The sequence below is a fragment of the Rhinoraja longicauda genome, chromosome 39, assembly GCF_053455715.1.
Source record: "Rhinoraja longicauda isolate Sanriku21f chromosome 39, sRhiLon1.1, whole genome shotgun sequence".
Classification (NCBI taxonomy): Eukaryota; Metazoa; Chordata; class Chondrichthyes; order Rajiformes; family Arhynchobatidae; genus Rhinoraja; species Rhinoraja longicauda.
The window spans coordinates 7,287,619-7,309,650 of NC_135991.1; the positions used below are offsets into that span (position 1 = coordinate 7,287,619).

The window sequence follows — 22,032 nt, forward strand, 5'->3', positions numbered from 1 at the left end:
CACACACCCCCACACACACCCCACCCCCACACCCCCACCCCACACACCCCTTCCCCACCACCCACACCCCACACACCCCCTCCCCACACACCCCCCACCCCACACACCCCCACCCCACACCCCCACCCCACACCCCCACCCCACACACCCCCACCACCACCCCCCACACCCCCCTCCCCACCACCCACACCCCACACACCCCCTCCCCACACATCCCCACCCCACACACACCCCACCCCACACACACCCGCACCCCACACAACCCCACCCCACCCCACACACACCCCCACCCCACACACCCCCACCACACACACCCCACACCCCCACCCCACACACCCCCTCCCCACACACCCCCACCCCCACACATCCCAACCCCACCGCACACACACCCCCACCCCACACAACCCACACACCCCCACCCCACACACACCCCCACCCCACACACACCCCCACCCCACACACCCCCCACCCCACCCCACACAACACCCCCCACCCCACACACCCCCACAACACACACCCCACACCCCCACCCCACACACCCCCTCCCCATACATCCCCATCCCACCCCCCCCCACCCCACACACCCCCACCCCACACACCCCCACCCCACACACCCCCACCCCACCCCACACACACCCCCACCCCACACACCCCCCACCCCACACACCCCCCCCACCCCACACACCCCCACCCCACACACCCACACACACCCCTGTGCCTCCCCCACCCCTGACCCGTCTCTCTGTTCCCACAGCCGCCCCGTACTGGGTGAGGAAGCCGCAGGACGGGGTGTACGGGCCGGGGGAGAACGTGCTGCTGGACTGTGACGTGGACGCCAAGCCCAAAGCCCACATCCGCTGGAGCGTCAACGGCGTACCCCTCAACGGTGAGGGGGGGACGGGGGAGGGGCAGGGGGAGGGGGAGGGGCAGGGAAACTGGAGGTGGAGGGGTCAGGGTGGGGGAGGGTGAGTGGGTGGACAGGAGGTGAAGATTGCCGGGGGGGGGGGGTGGAGACGGGAGGGGGAGGGGGAGTAAGGTGAGGAGATGGAGGGGCAGGGAGGGGGTTGAAGGGGTGGGGTGGGGTGGAGTGGGGAAGGGGAGCTGAAGGGTCTGGGTTGGGCGTAAGGTCATCAGTGATAGGAGCAGAATTAGGCCATTCGGCCCATCAAGTCTACTCCGCCATTCAATCGTGGCTGATCCATCTAATGACTTAGATGAAGGGATTAAAAGTACCATTAGCAAATTTGCAGATGATACTAAGCTGAGGGGTAGTGTGAATTGTGAGGAAGATGCAATAAGGCTGCAGGGTGACTTGGACAGGTTGTGTGAGTGGGCGGATACATGGCAGATGTAGTTTAATGTAGATAAGTGTGAGGTTATTCACTTTGGAAGTAAGAATAGAAAGGCAGATTATTATCTGAATGGTGTCAAGTTAGGAAGAGGGGATGTTCAACGAGATCTGGGTGTCCTAGTGCATCGGTCACTGAAAGGAAGCATGCAGGTACAGCAGGCAGTGTTGGGGGAGTCCAGAACAAGGGGCCACAGTTTAAGAATAAGGGGTCGGCCATTTAGAACGGAGATGAGGAAGAACTTTTTCAGTCAGAGAGTGGTGAAGGTGTGGAATTCTCTGCCTCAGAAGACAGTGGAGGCCAGTTCGTTGGATGCTTTCAAGAGAGAGCTGGATAGAGCTCTTAAGGATAGCGGAGTGAGGGGGTATGGGGAGAAGGCAGGAACGGGGTACTGATTGAGAGTGATCAGCCATGATCGCATTGAATGGCGGTGCTGGCTCGAAGGGCTGAATGGCCTCCTCCTGCACCTATTGTCTATTGTCTATTGTCCCTCCTAACCCCATTCTCCTGCCTTCTCCCCGTAACCCCTGGCACCCGCACTGATCAACAATCTATCCATCTCTGCCTTAAATATACCCACTCATTCCTGGGATGGTTCTTGTAAACCTCCTCTGGACCCTCTCCAGAGCCAGCACGTCCTTCCTCAGATATGGCCACTGAGGCCGGAGATGGGGCTGCGGGATCTTGCTGTGCGCGTGTGTTTCTGGTGTCGAACGGGAGGTGAGGGGGAGGGGGAGGGGAAGGGGCGGTGTAAAGGTGGCGCTGCCAGGGCTCGGCCTGCGCCCGCTGCTCACGGCGGGTTTATTCCTGGCAGAGACGGACTCGGACGGGCGGAGGACGGTGACGGGCAGCAGGGTGGTGCTGACGGCAGTGAAGCCGGAAGACACGGCCGTCTACCAGTGCCTGGCGGAGAACCGGCACGGCAAGCTGCTGGCAAACATCATTGTGCAGGTCATCGGTAGGTCCGGGGCTCCGGCACGCCGGCCGGCATCTGGGGCTCACTCTCACTGTCCCTGTACTCCACGCACCGTCCCGGTACTCCCACACACTGTGGTGCTCACATACACTGTCCTGGCACTCCCACACACTGTCCCGGTACTCCACACACTGCAGTGCTCCCACACACCGTCCCGGCACTCCCACACACCGTCCCGGCACTCCCACACACTGCAGTGCTCACACACACTGTCCCGGCACTCCCACACACTATCCCGGCACTCCCACACACCGTGGTGCTCACCCACACACCGTCCCTGTACTCCCACGCACCGTCCCTGTACTCCCACACACCGTCCCTGTACTCCCACACACCGTCCCTGTACTCCCACACACACCGTCCCTGCACTCCCACACACACCGTCCCTGTACTCCCACACACCGTCCCTGTACTCCCACACACTGTCCCTGTACTCCCACACACTGTCCCTGTACTCCCACACACTGTCCCTGTACTCCCACACACTGTCCCTGTACTCCCACACACCGTCCCTGTACTCCACACACCGTCCCTGTACTCCCACACACCGTCCCTGTACTCCCACACACACCGTCCCTGTACTCCCACACACCGTCCCTGTACTCCCACACATCGTCCCTGTACTCCCACACACCGCGGTGCTCACCCTCACCGTCCCGATACTCTACACACCGCGGTGCTCACCCACACCGTCCCGGCACTCCAACACACTGTCCCGGCGCTCGCTACCACGCACTACGACACACACACAGCTCCCGGCTCTCTGGTCTTCGGGGGATGAGTAAGGGTCGGCTCAGTGGATTCCCCCCCTGCAGGCTGGGCTGGGAGCCCCTGCCACACACCACAGATATCCAGTCCACTCCTGCCCTGAAAATAGCTCAGCAGGACAGGCAGTATCTCTGGGTAGAAGGAATGGGTGACGTTTTGGGTCTGAAGAAGGGTCTCGACCCGAAACGTCCCCCATTCCTTCTCTCCAGTGATGCTGCCTGTCCCGCTGAGTTACTCCAACTTTTTTGTGTCTATCTGCAGTTCCTACACACCGTTCCTGCCGTGCCTGACAACTAACCCACACCCACAGACTGTCTATTTCTCCGGCTCTGCCTGAGGATGATATGTTTCCCTCTTGTCCTTTTCCAGAGCTGCCGACTCAGATCCTCACCCCCTCCGACCTGGAGTACCAGTTTGTGGAGAAGCAGACTGCCTACATCCACTGTAAAGCCTTCGGGGCACCCACACCCAAGATCGCCTGGTGAGTGAGTGCTGGTGATGGTGCCTCGGTGATGTACCTCTGTCGATGATGTACCTCTGTCGCTGGCAGTGCTGAGGTACAGATTCAATGCTTCATTTATTATCACCTGCAGCAAGGTACCGTGAGCTTCTTGCGTGCGGATCGTGAGATTATTGCCGTACATAAGTACAATACCTGGTTCGCACATCATGCATAGAAACAGCCCACTATATGCAAGAGTCACCAGGTTCTGGCAACACTTCACAATCCCGGCTGCAGCTGGCCACCAAGGCCCATTGCTGCCTTCGCCTCTGTCCGATCGCCCCTCTGCTCGCCCGGCAACCTTCAACCTTTGTGCCCCGTACACAGGCAACGGCCAGGCCCACATGCCCAGTCGCACATGCACACGCCCACGCACACGCAAATGCCCCATCGTGCACACGCAAGCACCCAGTGTCCTCTGATTCTCAATTCCCCTACTCTGGGCAAGAGACTCTGTGCGTCTACCCGATCTGTTCCTCTCACGATTATACACACCTCTATCAGATCACCCCTCATCCTCCTGCGCTCCAAAGAATAGAGACCCAGCCTGCGTAATCTCTCTCTGTAGCTCAGGCCCTCAAGTTGTGGCAACATCCTTTAAAATCTTCTCTTCACATGTGACACCACTTTCAGGGAACTGTGTACCTGCACTCCTAGATCCCTCTGCTCTCCAACACTCCCTGTCTACCTGTGACGTCACATTCAGGGAGCTGTGTACCTGCGCTCCTAGATCCCTCTGCTCTACAACACTCCCTGTCTACCTGTGACACCACTTTCTGGGAACTGTGTACCTGCGCTCCTAGATCCCTCTGCTCTACGACACTCCCTGTCTACCTGTGAACTGTGTACCTGCGCTCCTAGATCCCTCTGCTCTACAACACCCCCTGTCTACCTGGGAACTGTGTACCTGCGCTCCTAGATCCCTCTCTGCTCTACGACACTCCCTGTCTACCTGGGAACTGTGTACCTGCACTCCTAGATCCTTCTGCTCTACAACACTCCCTGTCTACCTGGGAACTGTGTACCTGCACTCCTAGATCCCTCTGCTCTACAACTCCCTGTCTACCTGTGACGTCACATTCAGGGAACTATGATCAAGCACTCCTAGACTCCTCTGCTGTACGGGTGCGAGCCTGTTTGACCTCTCCTTTGTCCGTAGGAGCAAGGAGGACATGACGACTGTGCTGCAGGACGTTCGCTACTTCCAGTACACCAACGGGACGCTGCGCATCGTGGACGTGCAGGAGGCAGATGCCGGGGGCTACACCTGCAACGCCTCGAACGGTGTTGGCACCGACTCCTTGTTGGCTGCACTGGACATCAAAAGTAAGCACCCGCGATGGGGGCGGTGAGATGTACACAGATCATCCGTGTGTCCTCTACACACCCCCACCCCTAAACCAGGCAACACATCTTGGCCCACGCCAAACACTTTAACCCCTCCCCCCCCCCTCATCCCCACACTGACCTTTCCTCCATTGTCAGAGTGAGGCCCAGCGCAAATTGGAGGAACAGCACCTCGTTTGGGCAGTTTACAGCCCAGCGGTATGACTGGATTTCCCTAACTTTAAGTAAACCTTGCATCCCCTGTCTCTCCGCCCCCCCCCCCTGTCCCCCACCTCCCCCTGTCCCCCCCACCCTAGTCGTCCTGCTAGTTCCACTGTTCCTTGCATCCCCTCTCTCTCTCCGCCCCCTGTCCCCACCACCCCCCCCCCCCCCCCCCGTCCCTCCCACCTTAGTCGTCCTGCTAGTTCCACTGTTCCTTGCATCCCCTCTCTCTCTCCGCCCCCCCCCCCCCCACCCCCCGTCCCTCCCACCTTAGTCGTCCTGCTAGTTCCACTGTTCACATCCTTGTACTGGGGGACTGATTGTGGATGATCAGCCTTGATCATATTGAATGCAGTGCTGGCTCGAAGGGCCGAATGAATGGCCTCCTCCTGCACCTGTTGTCTATGTTTCAATCCACCCTTTCGTTCTCACCTCTTCCCCAGCCAACAATGGGCCATTGTGGGCTCCACCTTTCCTGGGTCGGCTCTGATTTGTTCTGTACCTTCTCATGCCCGTAGTTTCCCTCTCCGCTGTCTCTCAGTCTGTGTGTGTGCGTTGGCAGCTTCTTGCTTGCAGGAGTTTAATTGCCCCCCTCCATTGCCCTCGTGCAGTGTCCAGCGCGTGTGGCCTGTGCCGTACACTCACTGACCCCCCCTCCTCTCTCCACTGTGTGCCTGTGCCTTATACTCACTGACCCCCCCCCGCTGTGTGGCCCGTGCCTTACACTCACTGACCCCCCCCCCGCTGTGTGGCCCGTGCCTTACACTCACTGACCCCCCCCCCCCACTGTGTGGCCCGTGCCTCACACTCACTGACCCTCTCCCCGCTGTGTGGCCCGTGCCTCACACTCACTGACCTCTCCCCGCTGTGTGGCCCGTGCCTCACACTCACTGACCCCCCCCCCCCCGCTGTGTGGCCCGTGCCTCACACTCACTGACCTCTCCCCGCTGTGTGGCCCGTGCCTCACACTCACTGACCCCCCCCCCCCCCGCTGTGTGGCCCGTGCGTACACTCACTGACCCCCCCTCTCCCCGCTGTGTGGCCCGTGCCGTACACTCACTGACCCCCCCCCCCGCTGTGTGGCCCGTGCCGTACACTCACTGACCCCCCCCCCGCTGTGTGGCCCGTGCCGTACACTCACTGACCCCCCCCTCTCCCCGCTGTGTGGCCCGTGCCGTACACTCACTGACCCCCCTCCCCATCCTCTCTGCTGTGTGTGGCCCGTGCCTTACACTCACTGACCCCCCCCTCCGCTGTGTGGCCCGTGCCGTACACTCACTGACCCCCCCCCCCCCACTGTGTGGCCCGTGCCGTGCACTCACTGACCCCTCTCCCCGCTGTGTGGCCCGTGCCTCACACTCACTGACCCCCCCCCCTCTCCCCGCTGTGTGGCCCGTGCCTCACACTCACTGACCCCCCCCTCTCCCCGCTGTGTGGCCCGTGCCGTACACTCACTGACCCCCCCCCCTCTCCCCGCTGTGTGTCCCGTGCCTCACACTCACTGACCCCCCCCTCTCCCCGCTGTGTGGCCCGTGCCTCACACTCACTGACCCCCCCCCTCTCCCCGCTGTGTGGCCCGTGCCGTACACTCACTGACCCCCCCCTCCGCTGTGTGACCCGTGCGTACACTCACTGACCCTCCCCCCGCTGTGTGTGGCCCGTGCCTTACACTCACTGACCCCCCCCGCTGTGTGGCCCGTGCGTACACTCACTGCCCCCCCCCGCTGTGTGGCCCGTGCCGTGCACTTACTGACCCCCCCCGCTGTGTGGCCCGTGCCTCACACTCACTGACCCCCCCCTCTCCCTACTGTGTGGCCCGTGCCTTACACTCACTGACGACCCCCCTCCCCGCTGTGTGGCCCGTGCCTCACACTCACTGACCCCTCTCCCCGCTGTGTGGCCCGTGCCTCACACTCACTGACCCCCCCCCTCTCCCCGCTGTGTGGCCCGTGCCTTACACTCACTGACCCCCCCCCGCTGTGTGGCCCGTGCCTTACACTCACTGACGACCCCCCTCCCTCTCTCCGCTGTGCGGCCAGTGCCTCACACTCACTGACCCCCCCCCCCCGCTGTGTGGCCCGTGCCTTACACTCACTGACCCCCCCTCTCCCCGCTGTGTGGCCCGTGCCTTACACTCACTGACCCCCCCGCTGTGTGGCCCGTGCCTCACACTCACTGACCCCCCCCTCCCTCTCCCCGCTGTGTGGCCCGTGCCCTACACTCACTGACCCCCCCCCCCCCCGCTGTGTGGCCCGTGCCCTACGCTCACCCCCCCCCCCCCCCCCCGCTGTGTGGCCCGTGCCGTACACTCACTGACCCCAGGGCCGTTTTTACAGCATTATGGGCCCCCGGGCAAAGCAGTGTACTGGGGCCCCTACCGTTACTCTCCCCCACCCCCCTTTCCCGACCAGCCCCCCCCCTGTCGTGCCGGCGAAAAGCACTTACCGAAAAGCACTTAGCGATGGACTTAGGGTGCTACATTGTTGCGAAAAGCACTTACAGATGGCTGTGAGAAGCACTTAGGGACCGAAAATGTTGCAAAAAAAGCACTTATTGAACCTACATTTTTAAAGTAGTATTTATTTATTGCAAGTCACTTAACATACACAGATCAGCATGGGGCCCCTATGCTCGTGGGCCCCCGGGCAAGTGCCCATCATGCCCATGCGTTAAGACGGCCCTGACTAACCCCCCCTCCGCTGTGTGGCCCGTGCCTTACACTCACTGACCCCCCCCCTCTCCCCGCTGTTTGTGGACAGACGCGAGCCAGATTGTGGAGGCACCGCGAGACCAGCACGTCCAGCGGCTGCATGCTGCGACCTTCAGCTGTGTGGTGGAGGTGGACCCCTCACTGCCCCCTCCCTCACTGCAGTGGAGCAAGGATGGACAGACCGTCGACGAGGCCGATGATGATGACAGCAAGTAAGTGCTGGGGCGGGGGGGGGGAGCGGGGAATGTGCAGGGAGGAACTGCAGGGTGGTGGGGCCTGAAACGTGCTGCCAGGGGTGATGGTAGAGGCAGATACGATAGTGGCGTTGAAGAGGCCTTTAGATGGAAGTGCAGGGAACAGTGGGGTGTGGATCAAGGCAGGCAGAGGAGGTCAGTTTAACTTGGCATTATGTTCAGCACGGACAGCAAAGTTAACTAAAAAGGCAATACGAGGAGAAAAGATGAGGTACGAGGGTAAACTAGCCAATAATATAAAGGAGGATAGCAAAAGTTTTTTTAGGTACGTGAAGAGGAAAAAAATAGTCAAGGCAAATGTGGGTCCCTTGAAGACAGAAGCAGGGGAATTTATTATGGGGAACAAAGAAATGGCAGACGAGTTAAACCGTTACTTTGGATCTGTCTTCACTGAGGAAGATACACACAATCTCCCAAATGTTCTAGGGGCTGGAGAACCTAGGGTGATGGAGGAACTGAAGGAAATCCACATTAGGCAGGAAATGGTTTTGGGTAGACTGATGGGACTGAAGGCTGATAAATCCCCAGGGCCTGATGGTCTGCATCCCAGAGTACTTAAGGAGGTGGCTCTAGAAATAGTGGAAGCATTGGAGATCATTTTTCAATGTTCTATAGATTCAGGATCAGTTCCTGTGGATTGGAGAATAGCAAATGTTATCCCACTTTTTAAGAAAGGAGGGAGAGAGAAAACGGGTAATTATAGACCAGTTAGTCTGACATCAGTGGTGGGGAAAATGCTGGAGTCAATTATAAAAGACGAAATTGCTGAGCATTTGGATAGCAGTAACGGGATCGTTCCGAGTCAGCATGGATTTACGAAGGGGAAATCATGCTTGACAAATCTACTGGAATTTTTTGAGGATGTAACTAGGAAAATTGACAAGGGAGAGTCAGTGGATGTGGTGTACCTCGACTTTCAGAAAGCCTTCGACAAGGTCCCACATAGGAGATTAGTGGGCAAAATTAGGGCACATGGTATTGGGGGTAGGGTACTGACATGGATAGAAAATTGGTTGACAGACAGAAAGCAAAGAGTGGGGATAAATGGGTCCCTTTCGGAATGGCAGGCAGTGACCAGTGGGGTACCGCAAGGTTCGGTGCTGGGACCCCAGCTATTTACGATATACATTAATGACTTAGACGAAGGGATTAAAAGTACCATTAGCAAATTTGCAGATGATACTAAGTTGGGGTGTAGTGTGAATTGTGAGGAAGATGCAATAAGGCTGCAGGGTGACCTGGACAGGTTGTGTGAGTGGGCGGATACATGGCAGATGCAGTTTAATGTAGATAAGTGTGAGGTTATTCACTTTGGAAGTAAGAATAGAAAGGCAGATTATTATCTGAATGGTGTCAAGTTAGGAGGAGGGGGAGTTCAACGAGATCTGGGTGTCCTAGTGCATCAGTCAATGAAAGGAAGCATGCAGGTTCAGCAGGCAGTGAAGAAAGCCAATGGAATGTTGGCCTTCGTAACAAGAGGAGTTGAGTATAGGAGCAAAGAGGTCCTTCTACAGTTGTACCGGGCCCTGGTGAGACCGCACCTGGAGTACTGTGTGCAGTTTTGGTCTCCAAATTTGAGGAAGGATATTCTTGCTATGGAGGGCGTGCAGCGTAGGTTCACTAGATTAATTCCCGGAATGGCGGGACTGTCGTATGTTGAAAGGCTGGAGCGATTGGGCTTGTATACACTGGAATTTAGAAGGATGAGGGGGGATCTTATTGAAACATATAAGATAATTAGGGGATTGGACACATTAGAGGCAGATAACATGTTCCCAATGTTGGGGGAGTCCAGAACAAGGGGCCACAGTTTGAGAATAAGGGGTAGGCCATTTAGAACGGAGATGAGGAAGAACTTTTTCAGTCAGAGGGTGGTGAAGGTGTGGAATTCTCTGCCTCAGAAGGCAGTGGAGGCCAGTTCGTTGGATGCTTTCAAGAGAGAGCTGGATAGAGCTCTTAAGGATAGCGGAGTGAGGGGGTATGGGGAGAAGGCAGGAACGGGGTACTGATTGATAGTGATCAGCCATGATCGCATTGAATGGCGGTGCTGGCTCGAAGGGCTGAATGGCCTACTCCTGCACCTATTGTCTATTGTCTATTGTCTATTGACACTGGGGGCCGAAGGGCCTGTTCCTGTGCTGTACTGTTCTATGTGGGAAGCAACTGCAGACGCTGTTTTAAACCGAGATAGACACAAAAAGCTGGCGTGACTCAGCGGGACGGGCAGCATCCCTGGAGAGAAGGAATGGGTGACGCTTTTGGGTCGAGACCCTTCTTCGCCTCTTGACCCGAAACGTCACCCGTTCCTTCCCTCCAGAGATGCTGCCCGTCCCGCTGAGTTACGCCAGCTTTTGTGTCGATCTGGGGGGATGGAGGGATGGAAATGGAGAGGAGAGGAAAGATGAAAGGAGGGAGGGGGCAGGTTGTGGGGCTGTGGAGGCCAAGATATTGGGTGGAGATTGATAGGGTTCTTGATTAGTAAGGGCATCAGTGGGGTTGAGAAGGAAGGATAGGTCAACCATGGTGGAGTATTGATGGGCTGGGTGGTGCTTGAGGTAGTGCCTCCTGCAGGTCCCGCTGACGGTGGGGAGGGCAGTGCCTGCGATGGACCGGGCAGTGGCCAGCCAACGCCGGTCTCTCTAACACCTGACCTTGCCGACAGGTATCACATCCGCGAAGGCCTCCTGAAGGTCAAAAGCGTTGGCTACGAGGACGAGGGGATGTACAAGTGTGAAGCCAGCTCGCTCCTGGACTCCGTGACGGCCAGCGCTCAGCTCATCGTGGTCGGTACGTATCCCCCCCCCGTGGCAGAGTCCAGTTAACCTGCCCTCCTCTCCTCTCCCCTCCCCTCCCCTCCCCTCCCCTCCCCTCCCCTCCCCTCCCCTCCCCTCCCCTCCCCTCCCACAGTGTAATCCAGTGCAACCCACACACACGGCCCCATCACAGCAAGGCAGTGCAGGCACAGCAGCTTTACCAAACTGATGAAGAAACTGCTCATCCTGGTTTACACACCAAAAGACACAGAGTGCCGGAGTAACTCATCGGGTCGGGCAGCATCTGTGGAGAACATGGATAGGTGACGTTTCACAGAGTGCTGGAGTAACTCAGCGGGTCAGGCAGCATCTGTGGAGAACATGGATAGGTGACGTTTCACAGAGTGCTGGAGTAACTCAGCGGGTCGGGCAGCATCTCTGGAGAGAAGGAATGGGCGACGTTTCGGGTGAGAGCAAAACAAAGCAGAAACATTCTGGCTAGTTCATGCATCAGTGCGAAGAAGGGTCTCGGCCCAAAACGTCACCCATTCCTTGTCTCCAGAGATGCTGCCCGTCCCGCTGAGTTACTCAGGCATTTTGTGTCTACGGTTTAAACCAGCATCTGCAGTTCCTTTCGACACCGAACAGTACAGCACAGGACCAGGCCCTTCGGCCCACATTATCTGTGCGGAACATAATGCCAAGTTAAACTGATCTCTCTGCCTGTACTTGATCCCCACCCCTCTGTTCCCTGCACACTCTCGTATCTGCCTCCACCACTACCCCTGGCAGCACGTCCCAGGCCCCAGCACCCTCTGTGTGAAATAAGTCTGATTCAGACAGTGTGGGAAGCCATCCCCTGTACCTGAACCTGCACGACAACCTTATGCCGTCCCCTCCCTGTGCGTAATCTCCCCCCCCCCCACACCTGACAGTACCCATCCCCCTCTGCTCCAGCCGCCAACACCCTCCACGGCGATGTGGAGAGAGGGCAGCAAGGTGCCCCTGGATTGTGGCTGCCTTTCATTCCCTCTACTACTGGCACCATTCCCACACCTCACTCCCAGCCCCCTCCCCTAAACCACACCACCATCCCTTCCCACCACACGTTCCCCACCCCTACACAACTAACACCCCCCCTCCCCACACCTCTCACCCCCTCCCCCCAAACCCATAACACCCCCTCCCCCCAAACCCACAACACCCCCTCCCCACCCCCCCAACCCACAACACCCCCTCCCCAAACCCACAACACCCCCTCCCCAAACCCACAACACCCCCTCCCCAAACCCACAACACCCCCTCCCCAAACCCACAACACCCCCTCCCCCCAACCCCACAAGACCCCCTCCCCACCCCCCCAAAACCTCCCCACACCTTTCCTCCCCCCAAACCTCCCCTCCCCCCAAACCCGCCGATACTTCCCCACACCTCTTACACCCCCCCAAAACCTGCCATGATACCTCCCCTCGCCTGCCTCCCTGCTCATGCCTTCCCACCCAGCTTCAGCCTCTTTGCAACACTCACCCCACCCCCTCCTCCTCCCCCCACCCCACACTCAACCCCCCCTCCTCCCCCATGCTCATCCCCCTCCTCCCTCACCCCCCCTCCTCCCCCACCCCACGCTCACCCCCCCCCCTCCTCCCCTCACTGTTTCACCCGCCGCCTCTGTTGTTTCCCAGACTACCCGGACCCGCCCTTCGACCTGCAAGTGGACGGCTTCACGGCCCGGGAAGCCCTGCTGTCCTGGACCCCGGGGAACGACCGCAACAGCCCTATCGAGCGTGAGTGCCTGCCTACCTGCTGGGGGCACGGCTGGGTAGGGGGCTGGGGCACTGGGTGCCTGCTGGGGGCACGGGGCACGGCTGGGTGGGGGGCTGGGGCAGTGGGTGCCTGCTGGGGGCACGGCTGGGTGGGGGGCTGGGGCAGTGTGGGTGCCTGGGCAGCTATGTGCGTGTGGGAGAGTGAGTGGATGAGTGTGTGTGAGAGCGAGTGGGAGAGTGAGTGGGAGAGAGTGGATGAGTGTGTGAGAGTGGGTGGGGTGTGAGGGTGGGCACTGTAAGGGTGCAGTGTGACTGGGTGCTGTATCTCCAGTCACTGACTGGTGGGGGGGGTGTGGAGGGTGTGAGGGGAGGGGAGGTGGGCACGGTAAGGGTGCTGTATCTCCAGTCACTGACTGGACTGGTCCGGGGGGTGGGTGGGGGGGAGGGGTGAGGTGCCGTCTCTAACCGCTCCCTGTGCCCGTGCAGGATTCCTGGTGGAGTTTGAGGAGGACCTCTTTGAGCCGGGCATCTGGCAGCTGCTGCAGATGGTGGAGGGAGATCATCACGAGGCACAACTGGACCTCTCCCCCTACGTCAACTACAGCTTCAGGGTGGTGGCCGTGAACCGCCTGGGCCGCAGCGAGCCAAGCCCCGCCACACAGCACTACATGACACCGCCGGCAGGTGGGTGTGGGCCGCACGGATGGGCTGAAGGGCCGTCTGCAGAGGAGGGAGGAGGGGCTGCTGTGTGCTGAAGGCAGGAGGGAGGACAGGTACACAGTTCATGAAAGTGGCGTCACAGGTAGACAGGGAGTGTTGTAGAGCAGAGAGGGATCTAGGAACGCAGGTACACAGTTCCCAGGTAGACAGGGAGTGTTGTAGAGCAGAGGGATCTAGGAGCGCAGGTACACAGTTCCCAGGTAGACAGGGAGTGTTGTAGAGCAGAGAGGGATCTAGGAGCGCAGGTACACAGTTCCCAGGTAGACAGGGAGTGTTGTAGAGCAGAGAGGGATCTAGGAGCGCAGGTACACAGTTCCCAGGTAGACAGGGAGTGTTGTAGAGCAGAGGGATCTAGGAGCGCAGGTACACAGTTCCCTGAAAGTGGCGCCACAGGTGCGGAGATTTATGAAGATCTTGCCAGGATTGAGGGCGTGCAGCGTAGGTTCACCAGGTTAATTCCCGGAATGGCGGGACTGTCATATGTTGAAAGACTGGAGCGACTAGGTTTGTATACACTGGAATTTAGAAGGATGAGAGGGGATCTTATCGAAACGTATAAGATTATTAAGGGATTGGACACGTTAGAGGCAGGAAACATGTTCCCAATGTTGGGGGAGTCCAGAACCAGGGGCCACAGTTTAAGAATAAGGGGTCGGCCATTTAGAACTGAGATGGGGAAAAACTTTTTCAGTCAGAGAGTTGTGAATCTATCCAGCTCTCTCTTGAATGCATTCAGACGCTTGGCCTCCACTGCCTTCTGAGGCAGAGAATTCCACAGGACGTACCTTTAGAATGGCGGTGAGAGGGAATGTCTGCAGCCAGACAATGGTGAATCTGTGGAACTCATTGCCGCAGGCCAAGTCAGTGGCCACTGACAGGTTGTTGATTAGTGAATGGTTATGGGGAGAAGGCAGGAGAATGGGGTTGACAGGGATAGATGGCTCAGCCTCTGCTCCTGTGTCTTGTGGACTGATGGAGATCTGGGGTGCAGACGAGGCTGGATCTGCCGTCTGCTGATGTGCCATTTGTCTCTGATGTCCAGCTCCGGAGAAGAATCCCGAGGGAGTGAAAGGAGAAGGATCTCATCCCAGCAACATGATCATCACGTGGCAGGTAGGCAGCCCCTGTGCCCACCGACCCACTGGGCTGGGCACGTTCACCACTCCCCCTCCCAGCTTGCCTCTCAAACGACAGCAGTATCCACTCAGAGCCGGCAGGAACAGCTACTGATTACAGCGCAGTGCTCCCTCCCTCCTCACCGCCCCTCCCTCCCTCCCACAGCGCGGCATTCCCTCCCTCCTCACCGCCCCTCCCTCCCTCCCTCCCTCCCACAGTGCGGCACTCCCTCCTCACCGCCCCTCCCTCCCTCCCACAGCGCGACGCTCCCTCCTCACCGTCCCTCCCTCCCTCCCACAGCGCGACGCTCCCTCCCTCCTCACCGCCCCTCCCTCCCTCCCTCCCTCCCACAGCACGACGCTCCCTCCTCACCGTCCCTCCCTCCCTCCTCACCACCCCTCCCTCCCTCCTCACCGCCCCTCCCTCCCTCCCACAGTGCAGCGCTCCCTCCTCACCGCCCCTCCCTCCCTCCCTCCCTCCCTCAGCGCGACCCTCCCTCCCACAGCACGGCGCTCCCTCCCTCCTCACCGCCCCTCCCTCCCTCCTCACCGCCCCTCCCTCCCTCCCTCCCTCCCACAGTGCGGCACTCCCTCCTCACCGCCCCTCCCTCCCTCCCTCCCACCGTGCGGCATTCCCTCCCTCCCACAGCGCTACGCTCCCTCCTCACCGCCCCTCCCTCCCTCCTCACCGCCCCTCCCTCCCTCCCTCCCTCCCACAGTGCGGCACTCCCTCCTCACCGCCCCTCCCTCCCTCCCTCCCACCGTGCGGCGTTCCCTCCCTCCCACAGCGCGGCGCTCCCTCCTCACCGTCCCTCCCTCCCTCCCTCACCGCCCCTCCCTCCCTCCCACAACGCAGCGCTCCCTCCCTCCTCACCGCCCCTCCCATAGCTCAGTGTTCCCTCCCTCCCACAGCTCAACGCTCCCCCCTCACCGCCCTCCCTCCCTCCCACAGCGCGGCACTCCCTCCCTCCTCACCGCCCCTCCCATAGCTCAGTGTTCCCTCCCTCCCACAGCTCAGCACTCCCCCCTCACCGCCCTCCCTCCCTCCCACCCACAGCGCAATGTTCCCTCCCTCCCACAGTGCAGCGCTCCCTCCTCACCGCCCCTCCCTCCCTCGTCACCGCCCCTCCCTCCCTCGTCACCGCCCCTCCCTCCCTCCCTCCCACCACGCGGCTCTCCCTCCTCACCGCCCCTCCCCCCCTCCCACCGCGCGGCGCTCCCCCCTCACAGTCCCCGCTGTAACAGGGTGGGTGCTGTGTTCAGGTGCTGAAGGGGCTGGACAGGAACGGGCCGGGCCTGCAGTACGAGGTGAAGTGGAGACGCCAGGATGTGGAGGACGAGTGGAAGGAGCTGGTGGTGGAGAGCCCCCCCTACCTGGTGAACGCCACTCCCACCTTCGTGCCGTACCAGATACAAGTGCAAGCCATCAACGAGGAAGGCTCAGCCCCAGAGCCCCACACCGTCATCGGCTACTCCGGCGAAGACTGTAAGTGCCGCGCTCACCCCACGCTGTCCCAACGCTGACCGGCGGGCGTGGAGCGTGACCCGCCGTTAATAACAACCCCCTCCTCTCTTCACAGATCCTCTGCACAGCCCCAAGTCCGTCACGGTGGAGAACGTCAGCTCCTCGTCTGTGAGAGTGAAGTGGACGCGGGTCCCCACAGAGTCGCTGCGTGGCCTCCTGCGTGGATACAATGTAGGTTCACACGTCAGAGCAGAACAAGGCCCCTCAGCCCCACCATTCAGTCACGGCCGATCTATCCCTCCCTCTCAACACCATGCTCCGACCGTCTCCCACTTACCCTTGACACCCAACTCATCAAGAACATGTCAATCTCAACCTTAAAAATACCCAATGACTTGTCCTCCACCGCCACCTGTGGCAACGAGTTCCACAGATTCACCACCCTCTGGCTAAAGAAATCCCTCCTCAATCCCAGTTGAACACACATCCTTCTGTTCTGAGGCTGTGCCCTCTGGTCCTGGACTCTCCCACTAGTGGAAACATCCTCTCCACGTCCACTCTATCCAGGCTGCTCACTATTCGGTGAGTTTCAATGCAATCCCCCGCCTCATCCTTTGAAGCTTTGTACCACCAATGAGAGAGCGGTCCTGACCTCCCATCTCCCTCGTTGGAGAACCTCAGACTATCTTCAATCAGACTTTACTGGACTTTATCTTGCATTATTCCCTTTGTCCTATATCTGTGCACAGTGATGCATAGTCTTTACACTGATATACACAAAATGCTGGAGTAACTCAGCGGGACAGGCAGCATCTCTGGAGAGAAGGAATGGGTGACGTTTCAGGTCGAGACCCTTCTTCAGACTTTACGCTGAATGATAGCACGCAACACACATGCTTTTCACTGTACCTTGGTGCTTGTGACCAACTAAACTGAACTAAAATAAACCAAACCAAACCAAACTAAACTTCATACTTCACGGGTCTGTAGAAGGGTCTCGATTTGTTACCTATCCATGTTCTCCAGAGATGCTGCCTGAGCCGCTGAGTTACTCTTAACTAAACTAAACTCCAGTGAGTACACGCCCACAGCCGTCAAACACTGATCACGCGTTAGACAATAGACAATAGGTGCAGGAGGAGGCCATTCGGCCCTTCGAGCCTGTACGCACCGCCATTCAATGTGATCATGGCTGATCATTCTCAATCAGTACCCCGTTCCTGCCTTCTCCCCATACCCCCTGACTCCGCTATCCTTAAGAGCTCTATCTAGCTCTCTCTTGAATGCATTCAGAGAATTGGCCTCCACTGCCTTCTGAGGCAGAGAATTCCACAGATTCACAACTCTCTGACTGAAAAAGTTTTTCCTCATCTCCGTTCTAAATGGCCGACCCCTTATTCTTAAACTGTGGCCCCTGGTTCTGGACTCCCCCAACATTGGGAACATGTTTCCTGCCTCTAACGTGTCCAACCCCTTAATAATCTTAATCCGATCATCCCTGTAAACCTTAACCCAATCATCCCCGTAAACGTGGTGTGGACCCTCTCCAAGGCCGGCAAGTCCATCCTCAGATGCGTGGGGCCCAAAGCTGCCGGCGATACTGCAATCCTGCCTCTCCCCTTTTCACAGATCAGCTACTGGGAGCATCAGAGCACCGGGCGACACCACCAGGTCCTTCACGGGGACCACAACCACGCCCTCATCAAAGAGCTCAAACCTTACACCACGTACGACCTGGAGGTGAGGGTGTTCAACAGCAAAGGGGAATCTCCCCTCAACGACACTCCGTACCAGTTCATCACCCCTGAGGGAGGTAAGCACATACGTGATAGAATTAGGCCATTCAGCCCATCCTCCCCCATCCAATCATGGCTGATCTATCTCTCCCTCTCAACCCCATTCTCCTGCCTTCTCCCCATAACCCCTGACACCCGTACTAATCAACAATCTATCCATCTCTGCTTTTAAAACATACATCGACTTTTGGCCTCCACAGCCTTCTGCAGCAATGAATTCCACAGATTCACCACCCTCTGACTAAAGAAATTCCTCCTTATCTCCTTCCTAAAGGAACGTCCTTTAATTCTGAGGCTGTGCCCTCTGGTCCTAGACTCTCCCACTGGTGGAAACATCCTCTCCACATCCACTCTATCTGGGCCTTTCACTATTCTGTACGTTTCAATGAGGTCCCCCCTCGTCCTTCTAAACTCCAGCGAGTACAGGCCCAGTGCTGACAAACGCTCATGATATGTTAACCCACTCGTTCCTGGGATGGTTCTTGTAAACCTCCTCTGGACCCTCTCCAGAGCCAGCACGTCCTTCGTCAGATATGAGGCCTCCCCCCGTCATGTATTGCCAGGGTTACACTGAGACCCCTTCAAAGCACTGATACTGCTCTCTAACTAATGCTTTGTCTGTTTAGTTTTTAGGTTAGTTTAGGGATACAGAGTGCTGGAGTAACTCAGCGGGTCAGGCAGCATCTGTGGAGAACGTGGATAGGTGACGTTTCACAGAGTGCTGGAGTAACTCAGCGGGTCAGGCAGCATCTGTGGAGAACATGGATAGGTGATGTTTCGGGTCAGGACCCTTCTTCAGACTGAAACAACTAGATTTGAAACATCGCCCATCCATGTTCTCCACAGATGCTGCCTGACCCGCTGAGTTACTCCAGCACTCTGAAACGTCACCTATCCGTGTTCTCCACAGATGCTGCCTGACCCGCTGAGCTACACTTGCACACTGTTTGTCATCTTTTGTTCAACAGTATCTGCACTTCTTTGCTTCTACACTCCTGTATTTAACCAACTCTGTGGATGCCGTCAAGATTTCTGGTTTAAAGGCAGACTTTATTTTGAAATCGCTCTCTGATTCCCGTACTGCATTGATTGATTAATTGAAGGACACAGCGTGGACACTGGCCCTTCGGCCGACCGAGTCCACGCCAACCATCAATCACCCGGTCACACCACGCTGGTGTGGCGGTAGAGTGCTGCTGAACCGTGTTTGCAACACCGGAGACACAGGTTCCATCCCGACTACGGGTGCTGTCTGTACAGAGTTTGTACGTTGTCCCCGTGACCTCGTGGGTTTTCTCCGGGTGCTCCGGTTTCCTCCCACACTCCAAAGACGTGCAGGTTTGTAGATTAATTGGCTCCGGTAAAATTGTAAAAACTGTCCCTAGTGGGTGGGTGAGTGTTAATGTACGTGCGGATTGCTGGTGATTTACAATGAACCTACAAACCTGTGTGTCTTTGAGATGTGGGAATAAACCGGACGGAGCATGTGGAAAAAGCCCACCCAGGTCACGGGGAGAACGTACAAACTCCGTACAAACAGTACCGTAGTCAGGAGTCTCTGGCACTGTGAGTCAACAACTTTACTGCTGTGCCACCGTGCCACCCCTAAAGTGCTGAAGTAAAGTACTCTCTATGTCTGGATAATGTGGATAAATGTGAGGTTATCCACTTTGGCGGCAAGAACAGGAAAGCAGACTATTATCTGAATCGTGGCCGATTGGAAGAAGGGGAGATGCAACGAGACCTGGGTGTCGTGGTACACCAGTCATTGAAAGTAGGCATGCAGGTGCAGCAGGCAGTGAAGAAAGCCAATGGTATGTTGGCATTCATAGCAAGGGGATTTGAGTATAGGAACAGGGAGGTTCTGCTGCAGTTGTACAGGGCTTTGGTGAGACCGCACCTGGAGTATTGTGTACAGTTTTGGTCTCCTAATCTGAGGAAAGACATTCTTGCCATAGAGGGAGTACAGAGAAGGTTCACCAGATTGATCCCTGGGATGGCAGGACTTTCATATGAAGAAAGACTGGATAGACTCGGATTGTACTCGCTGGAATTTAGAAGATTGAGGGGGGATCTTATAGAAACTTACAAAATTCTTAAGGGGTTGGACAGGCTAGATGCAGGAAGATTGTTCCCGATGTTGGGGAAGTCCAGAACCAGGGGTCACAGTTTAAGGATAAGGGGGAAGTCTTTTAGGACCGAGATGAGAAAGTTTTTTTTCACACAGACAGTGGTGAATCTGTGGAATTCTCTGCCACAGAAGGTAGTTGAGGCCAGTTCATTGGCTATATTTAAGAGGGAGTTAGATATGGCCCTTGTGGCTAAAGGGATCAGGGGGTATGGAGAGAAGGCACAGGTTACTGAGTTGGATGATCAGCCATGATCATATTGAATGGCGGTGCGTACAGGCTCGAAGGGCCGAATGGCCTACTCCTGCACCTATTTTCTATGTTTCTATGTCTGTCTGTCTGTCTCTCTCTCTCTCCTGCACTCGTTCACCTTGGACTTTTAATTTTACTGCCTCATTCCCCCCACCCCTCTGCTTACTCGGCATGTGTGACGTGTTCACTCCCTCCTTGTCCCCACATACAGTGCCCAGTAAACCCACCCTGCTGCAGCTGGAGTTACTGAAGGACACCGAGGTGACTGCGTCCTGGCACCCACCCAGACAGCCCAATGGGATCATCACTGGATACGTGCTGCACTACCAACAGAGTAGGTGTCTAACGCAAGACCCCACGCCTACTCAAACCCTGCCCTTGGGACGGTGCGGAGGGAGGGAGCTTCACTCTGTGTGTGTCTGGCCCCGGGAGTGTGTAATGGGACGGGACGGTGGGGAGGGAGGGAGCTTCACTCTGTGTGTGTCTGAGCTCGCCCAGGTTCCTGTCCTCGTCCTGCTGTGCGGTGCGTTTGTGGGAGGCTGGGGTGGGGACAGGGCTTGGACAGTTCGCCCGGGTTCCTGTCCTCGTCCTGCCGTGCGGTGCGTTTGTGGGAGGCTGGGGTGGGACAGGGCTTGGACAGTTTGCCCAGGTTCCTGTCCCGTGCTGCTGTGCGGTGCGGTGCGTTTGTGGGAGGCTGGGGTGGGGACAGGGCTCGGACAGTTTGCCCAGGTTCCTGTCCTCGTCCTGCTGTGCGGTGCGGTGCGTTTGTGGGAGGCTGGGGTGGGGACAGGGCTCGGACAGTTTGCCCAGGTTCCTGTCCTCGTCCTGCTGTGCGGTGCGGTGCGTTTGTGGGAGGCTGGGGTGGGGACAGGGCTCGGACAGTTTGCCCAGGTTCCTGTCCCCGTGCGGTGCGGTGCGTTTGTGGGAGGCTGGGGTGGGGACAGGGCTCGGACAGTTTGCCCAGGTTCCTGTCCCGTGCTGCCGTGCGGTGCGTTTGCGGGAGGCTGGGGTGGGGACAGGGCTCGGACAGTTTGCCCAGGTTCCTGTCCTCGTCCTGCTGTGCGGTGCGGTGCGTTTGTGGGAGGCTGGGGTGGGGACAGGGCTCGGACAGTTTGCCCAGGTTCCTGTCCTCGTCCTGCTGTGCGGTGCGGTGCGTTTGTGGGAGGCTGGGGTGGGGACAGGGCTCGGACAGTTTGCCCGGGTTCCTGTCCCGTGCTGCCGTGCGGTGCGTTTGTGGGAGGCTGGGGTGGGGACAGGGCTTGGACAGTTTGCCCAGGTTCCTGTCCCCGTGCGGTGCGGTGCGTTTGTGGGAGGCTGGGGTGGGGACAGGGCTTGGACAGTTTGCCCAGGTTCCTGTCCCGTGCTGCCGTGCCGTGCGGTGCGTTTGTGGGAGGCTGGGGTGGGGACAGGGCTTGGACAGTTTGCCCAGGTTCCTGTCCCGTGCTGCTGTGCGGTGTGTTTGTGGGAGGCTGGGGTGGGGACAGGGCTCGGACAGTTTGCCCAGGTTCCTGTCCCGTGCGGTGCTGTGCGTTTGTGGGAGGCTGGGGTGGGGACAGGGCTCGGACAGTTTGCCCAGGTTCCTGTCCCGTGCTGCGGTGCGGTGCGTTTGTGGGAGGCTGGGGTGGGGACAGGGCTCGGACAGTTTGCCCAGGTTCCTGTCCCGTGCTGCCCTGCGGTGCGTTCGCGTTTGTGTTTGTGTTTGCGAGAGGCTGGTGTGACCTGCAGCGTGCCTTGTGGTTTTGCCCGGACAGTTAACGGGACGGTGAGCAGCCCCCTGAGAGAGCAGATCGTCCCGTCCCCGGACACATCCAGGCTGACCGTGCACGACCTCCAGCCGCACGCGTTCTACCACTTCCACGTGCTGGCGGAAACCGTGGCAGGCAGGGGCCCCGCTGCCAGCAGAGATATCTTCACCAGCCAAGAGGGAGGTGA

General features: G+C 58.2%; 1 protein-coding gene across 1 annotated transcript in view; it reads left to right on the plus strand.

The window, feature by feature from the left end:
- Positions 1-22,032, plus strand: part of LOC144611175 (neural cell adhesion molecule L1-like) — a 55,375-nt gene that overhangs the window by 17,235 nt on the left and 16,108 nt on the right. The window contains 14 exon segments of the mRNA XM_078430229.1: positions 755-886; positions 2,164-2,307; positions 3,463-3,574; positions 4,755-4,921; positions 7,903-8,065; positions 10,770-10,894; positions 12,543-12,644; positions 13,110-13,307; positions 14,386-14,456; positions 15,722-15,944; positions 16,039-16,154; positions 17,553-17,736; positions 20,312-20,434; positions 21,852-22,028. Of these exon segments, the coding sequence (XP_078286355.1) occupies positions 755-886; positions 2,164-2,307; positions 3,463-3,574; positions 4,755-4,921; positions 7,903-8,065; positions 10,770-10,894; positions 12,543-12,644; positions 13,110-13,307; positions 14,386-14,456; positions 15,722-15,944; positions 16,039-16,154; positions 17,553-17,736; positions 20,312-20,434; positions 21,852-22,028 (2,037 nt within the window).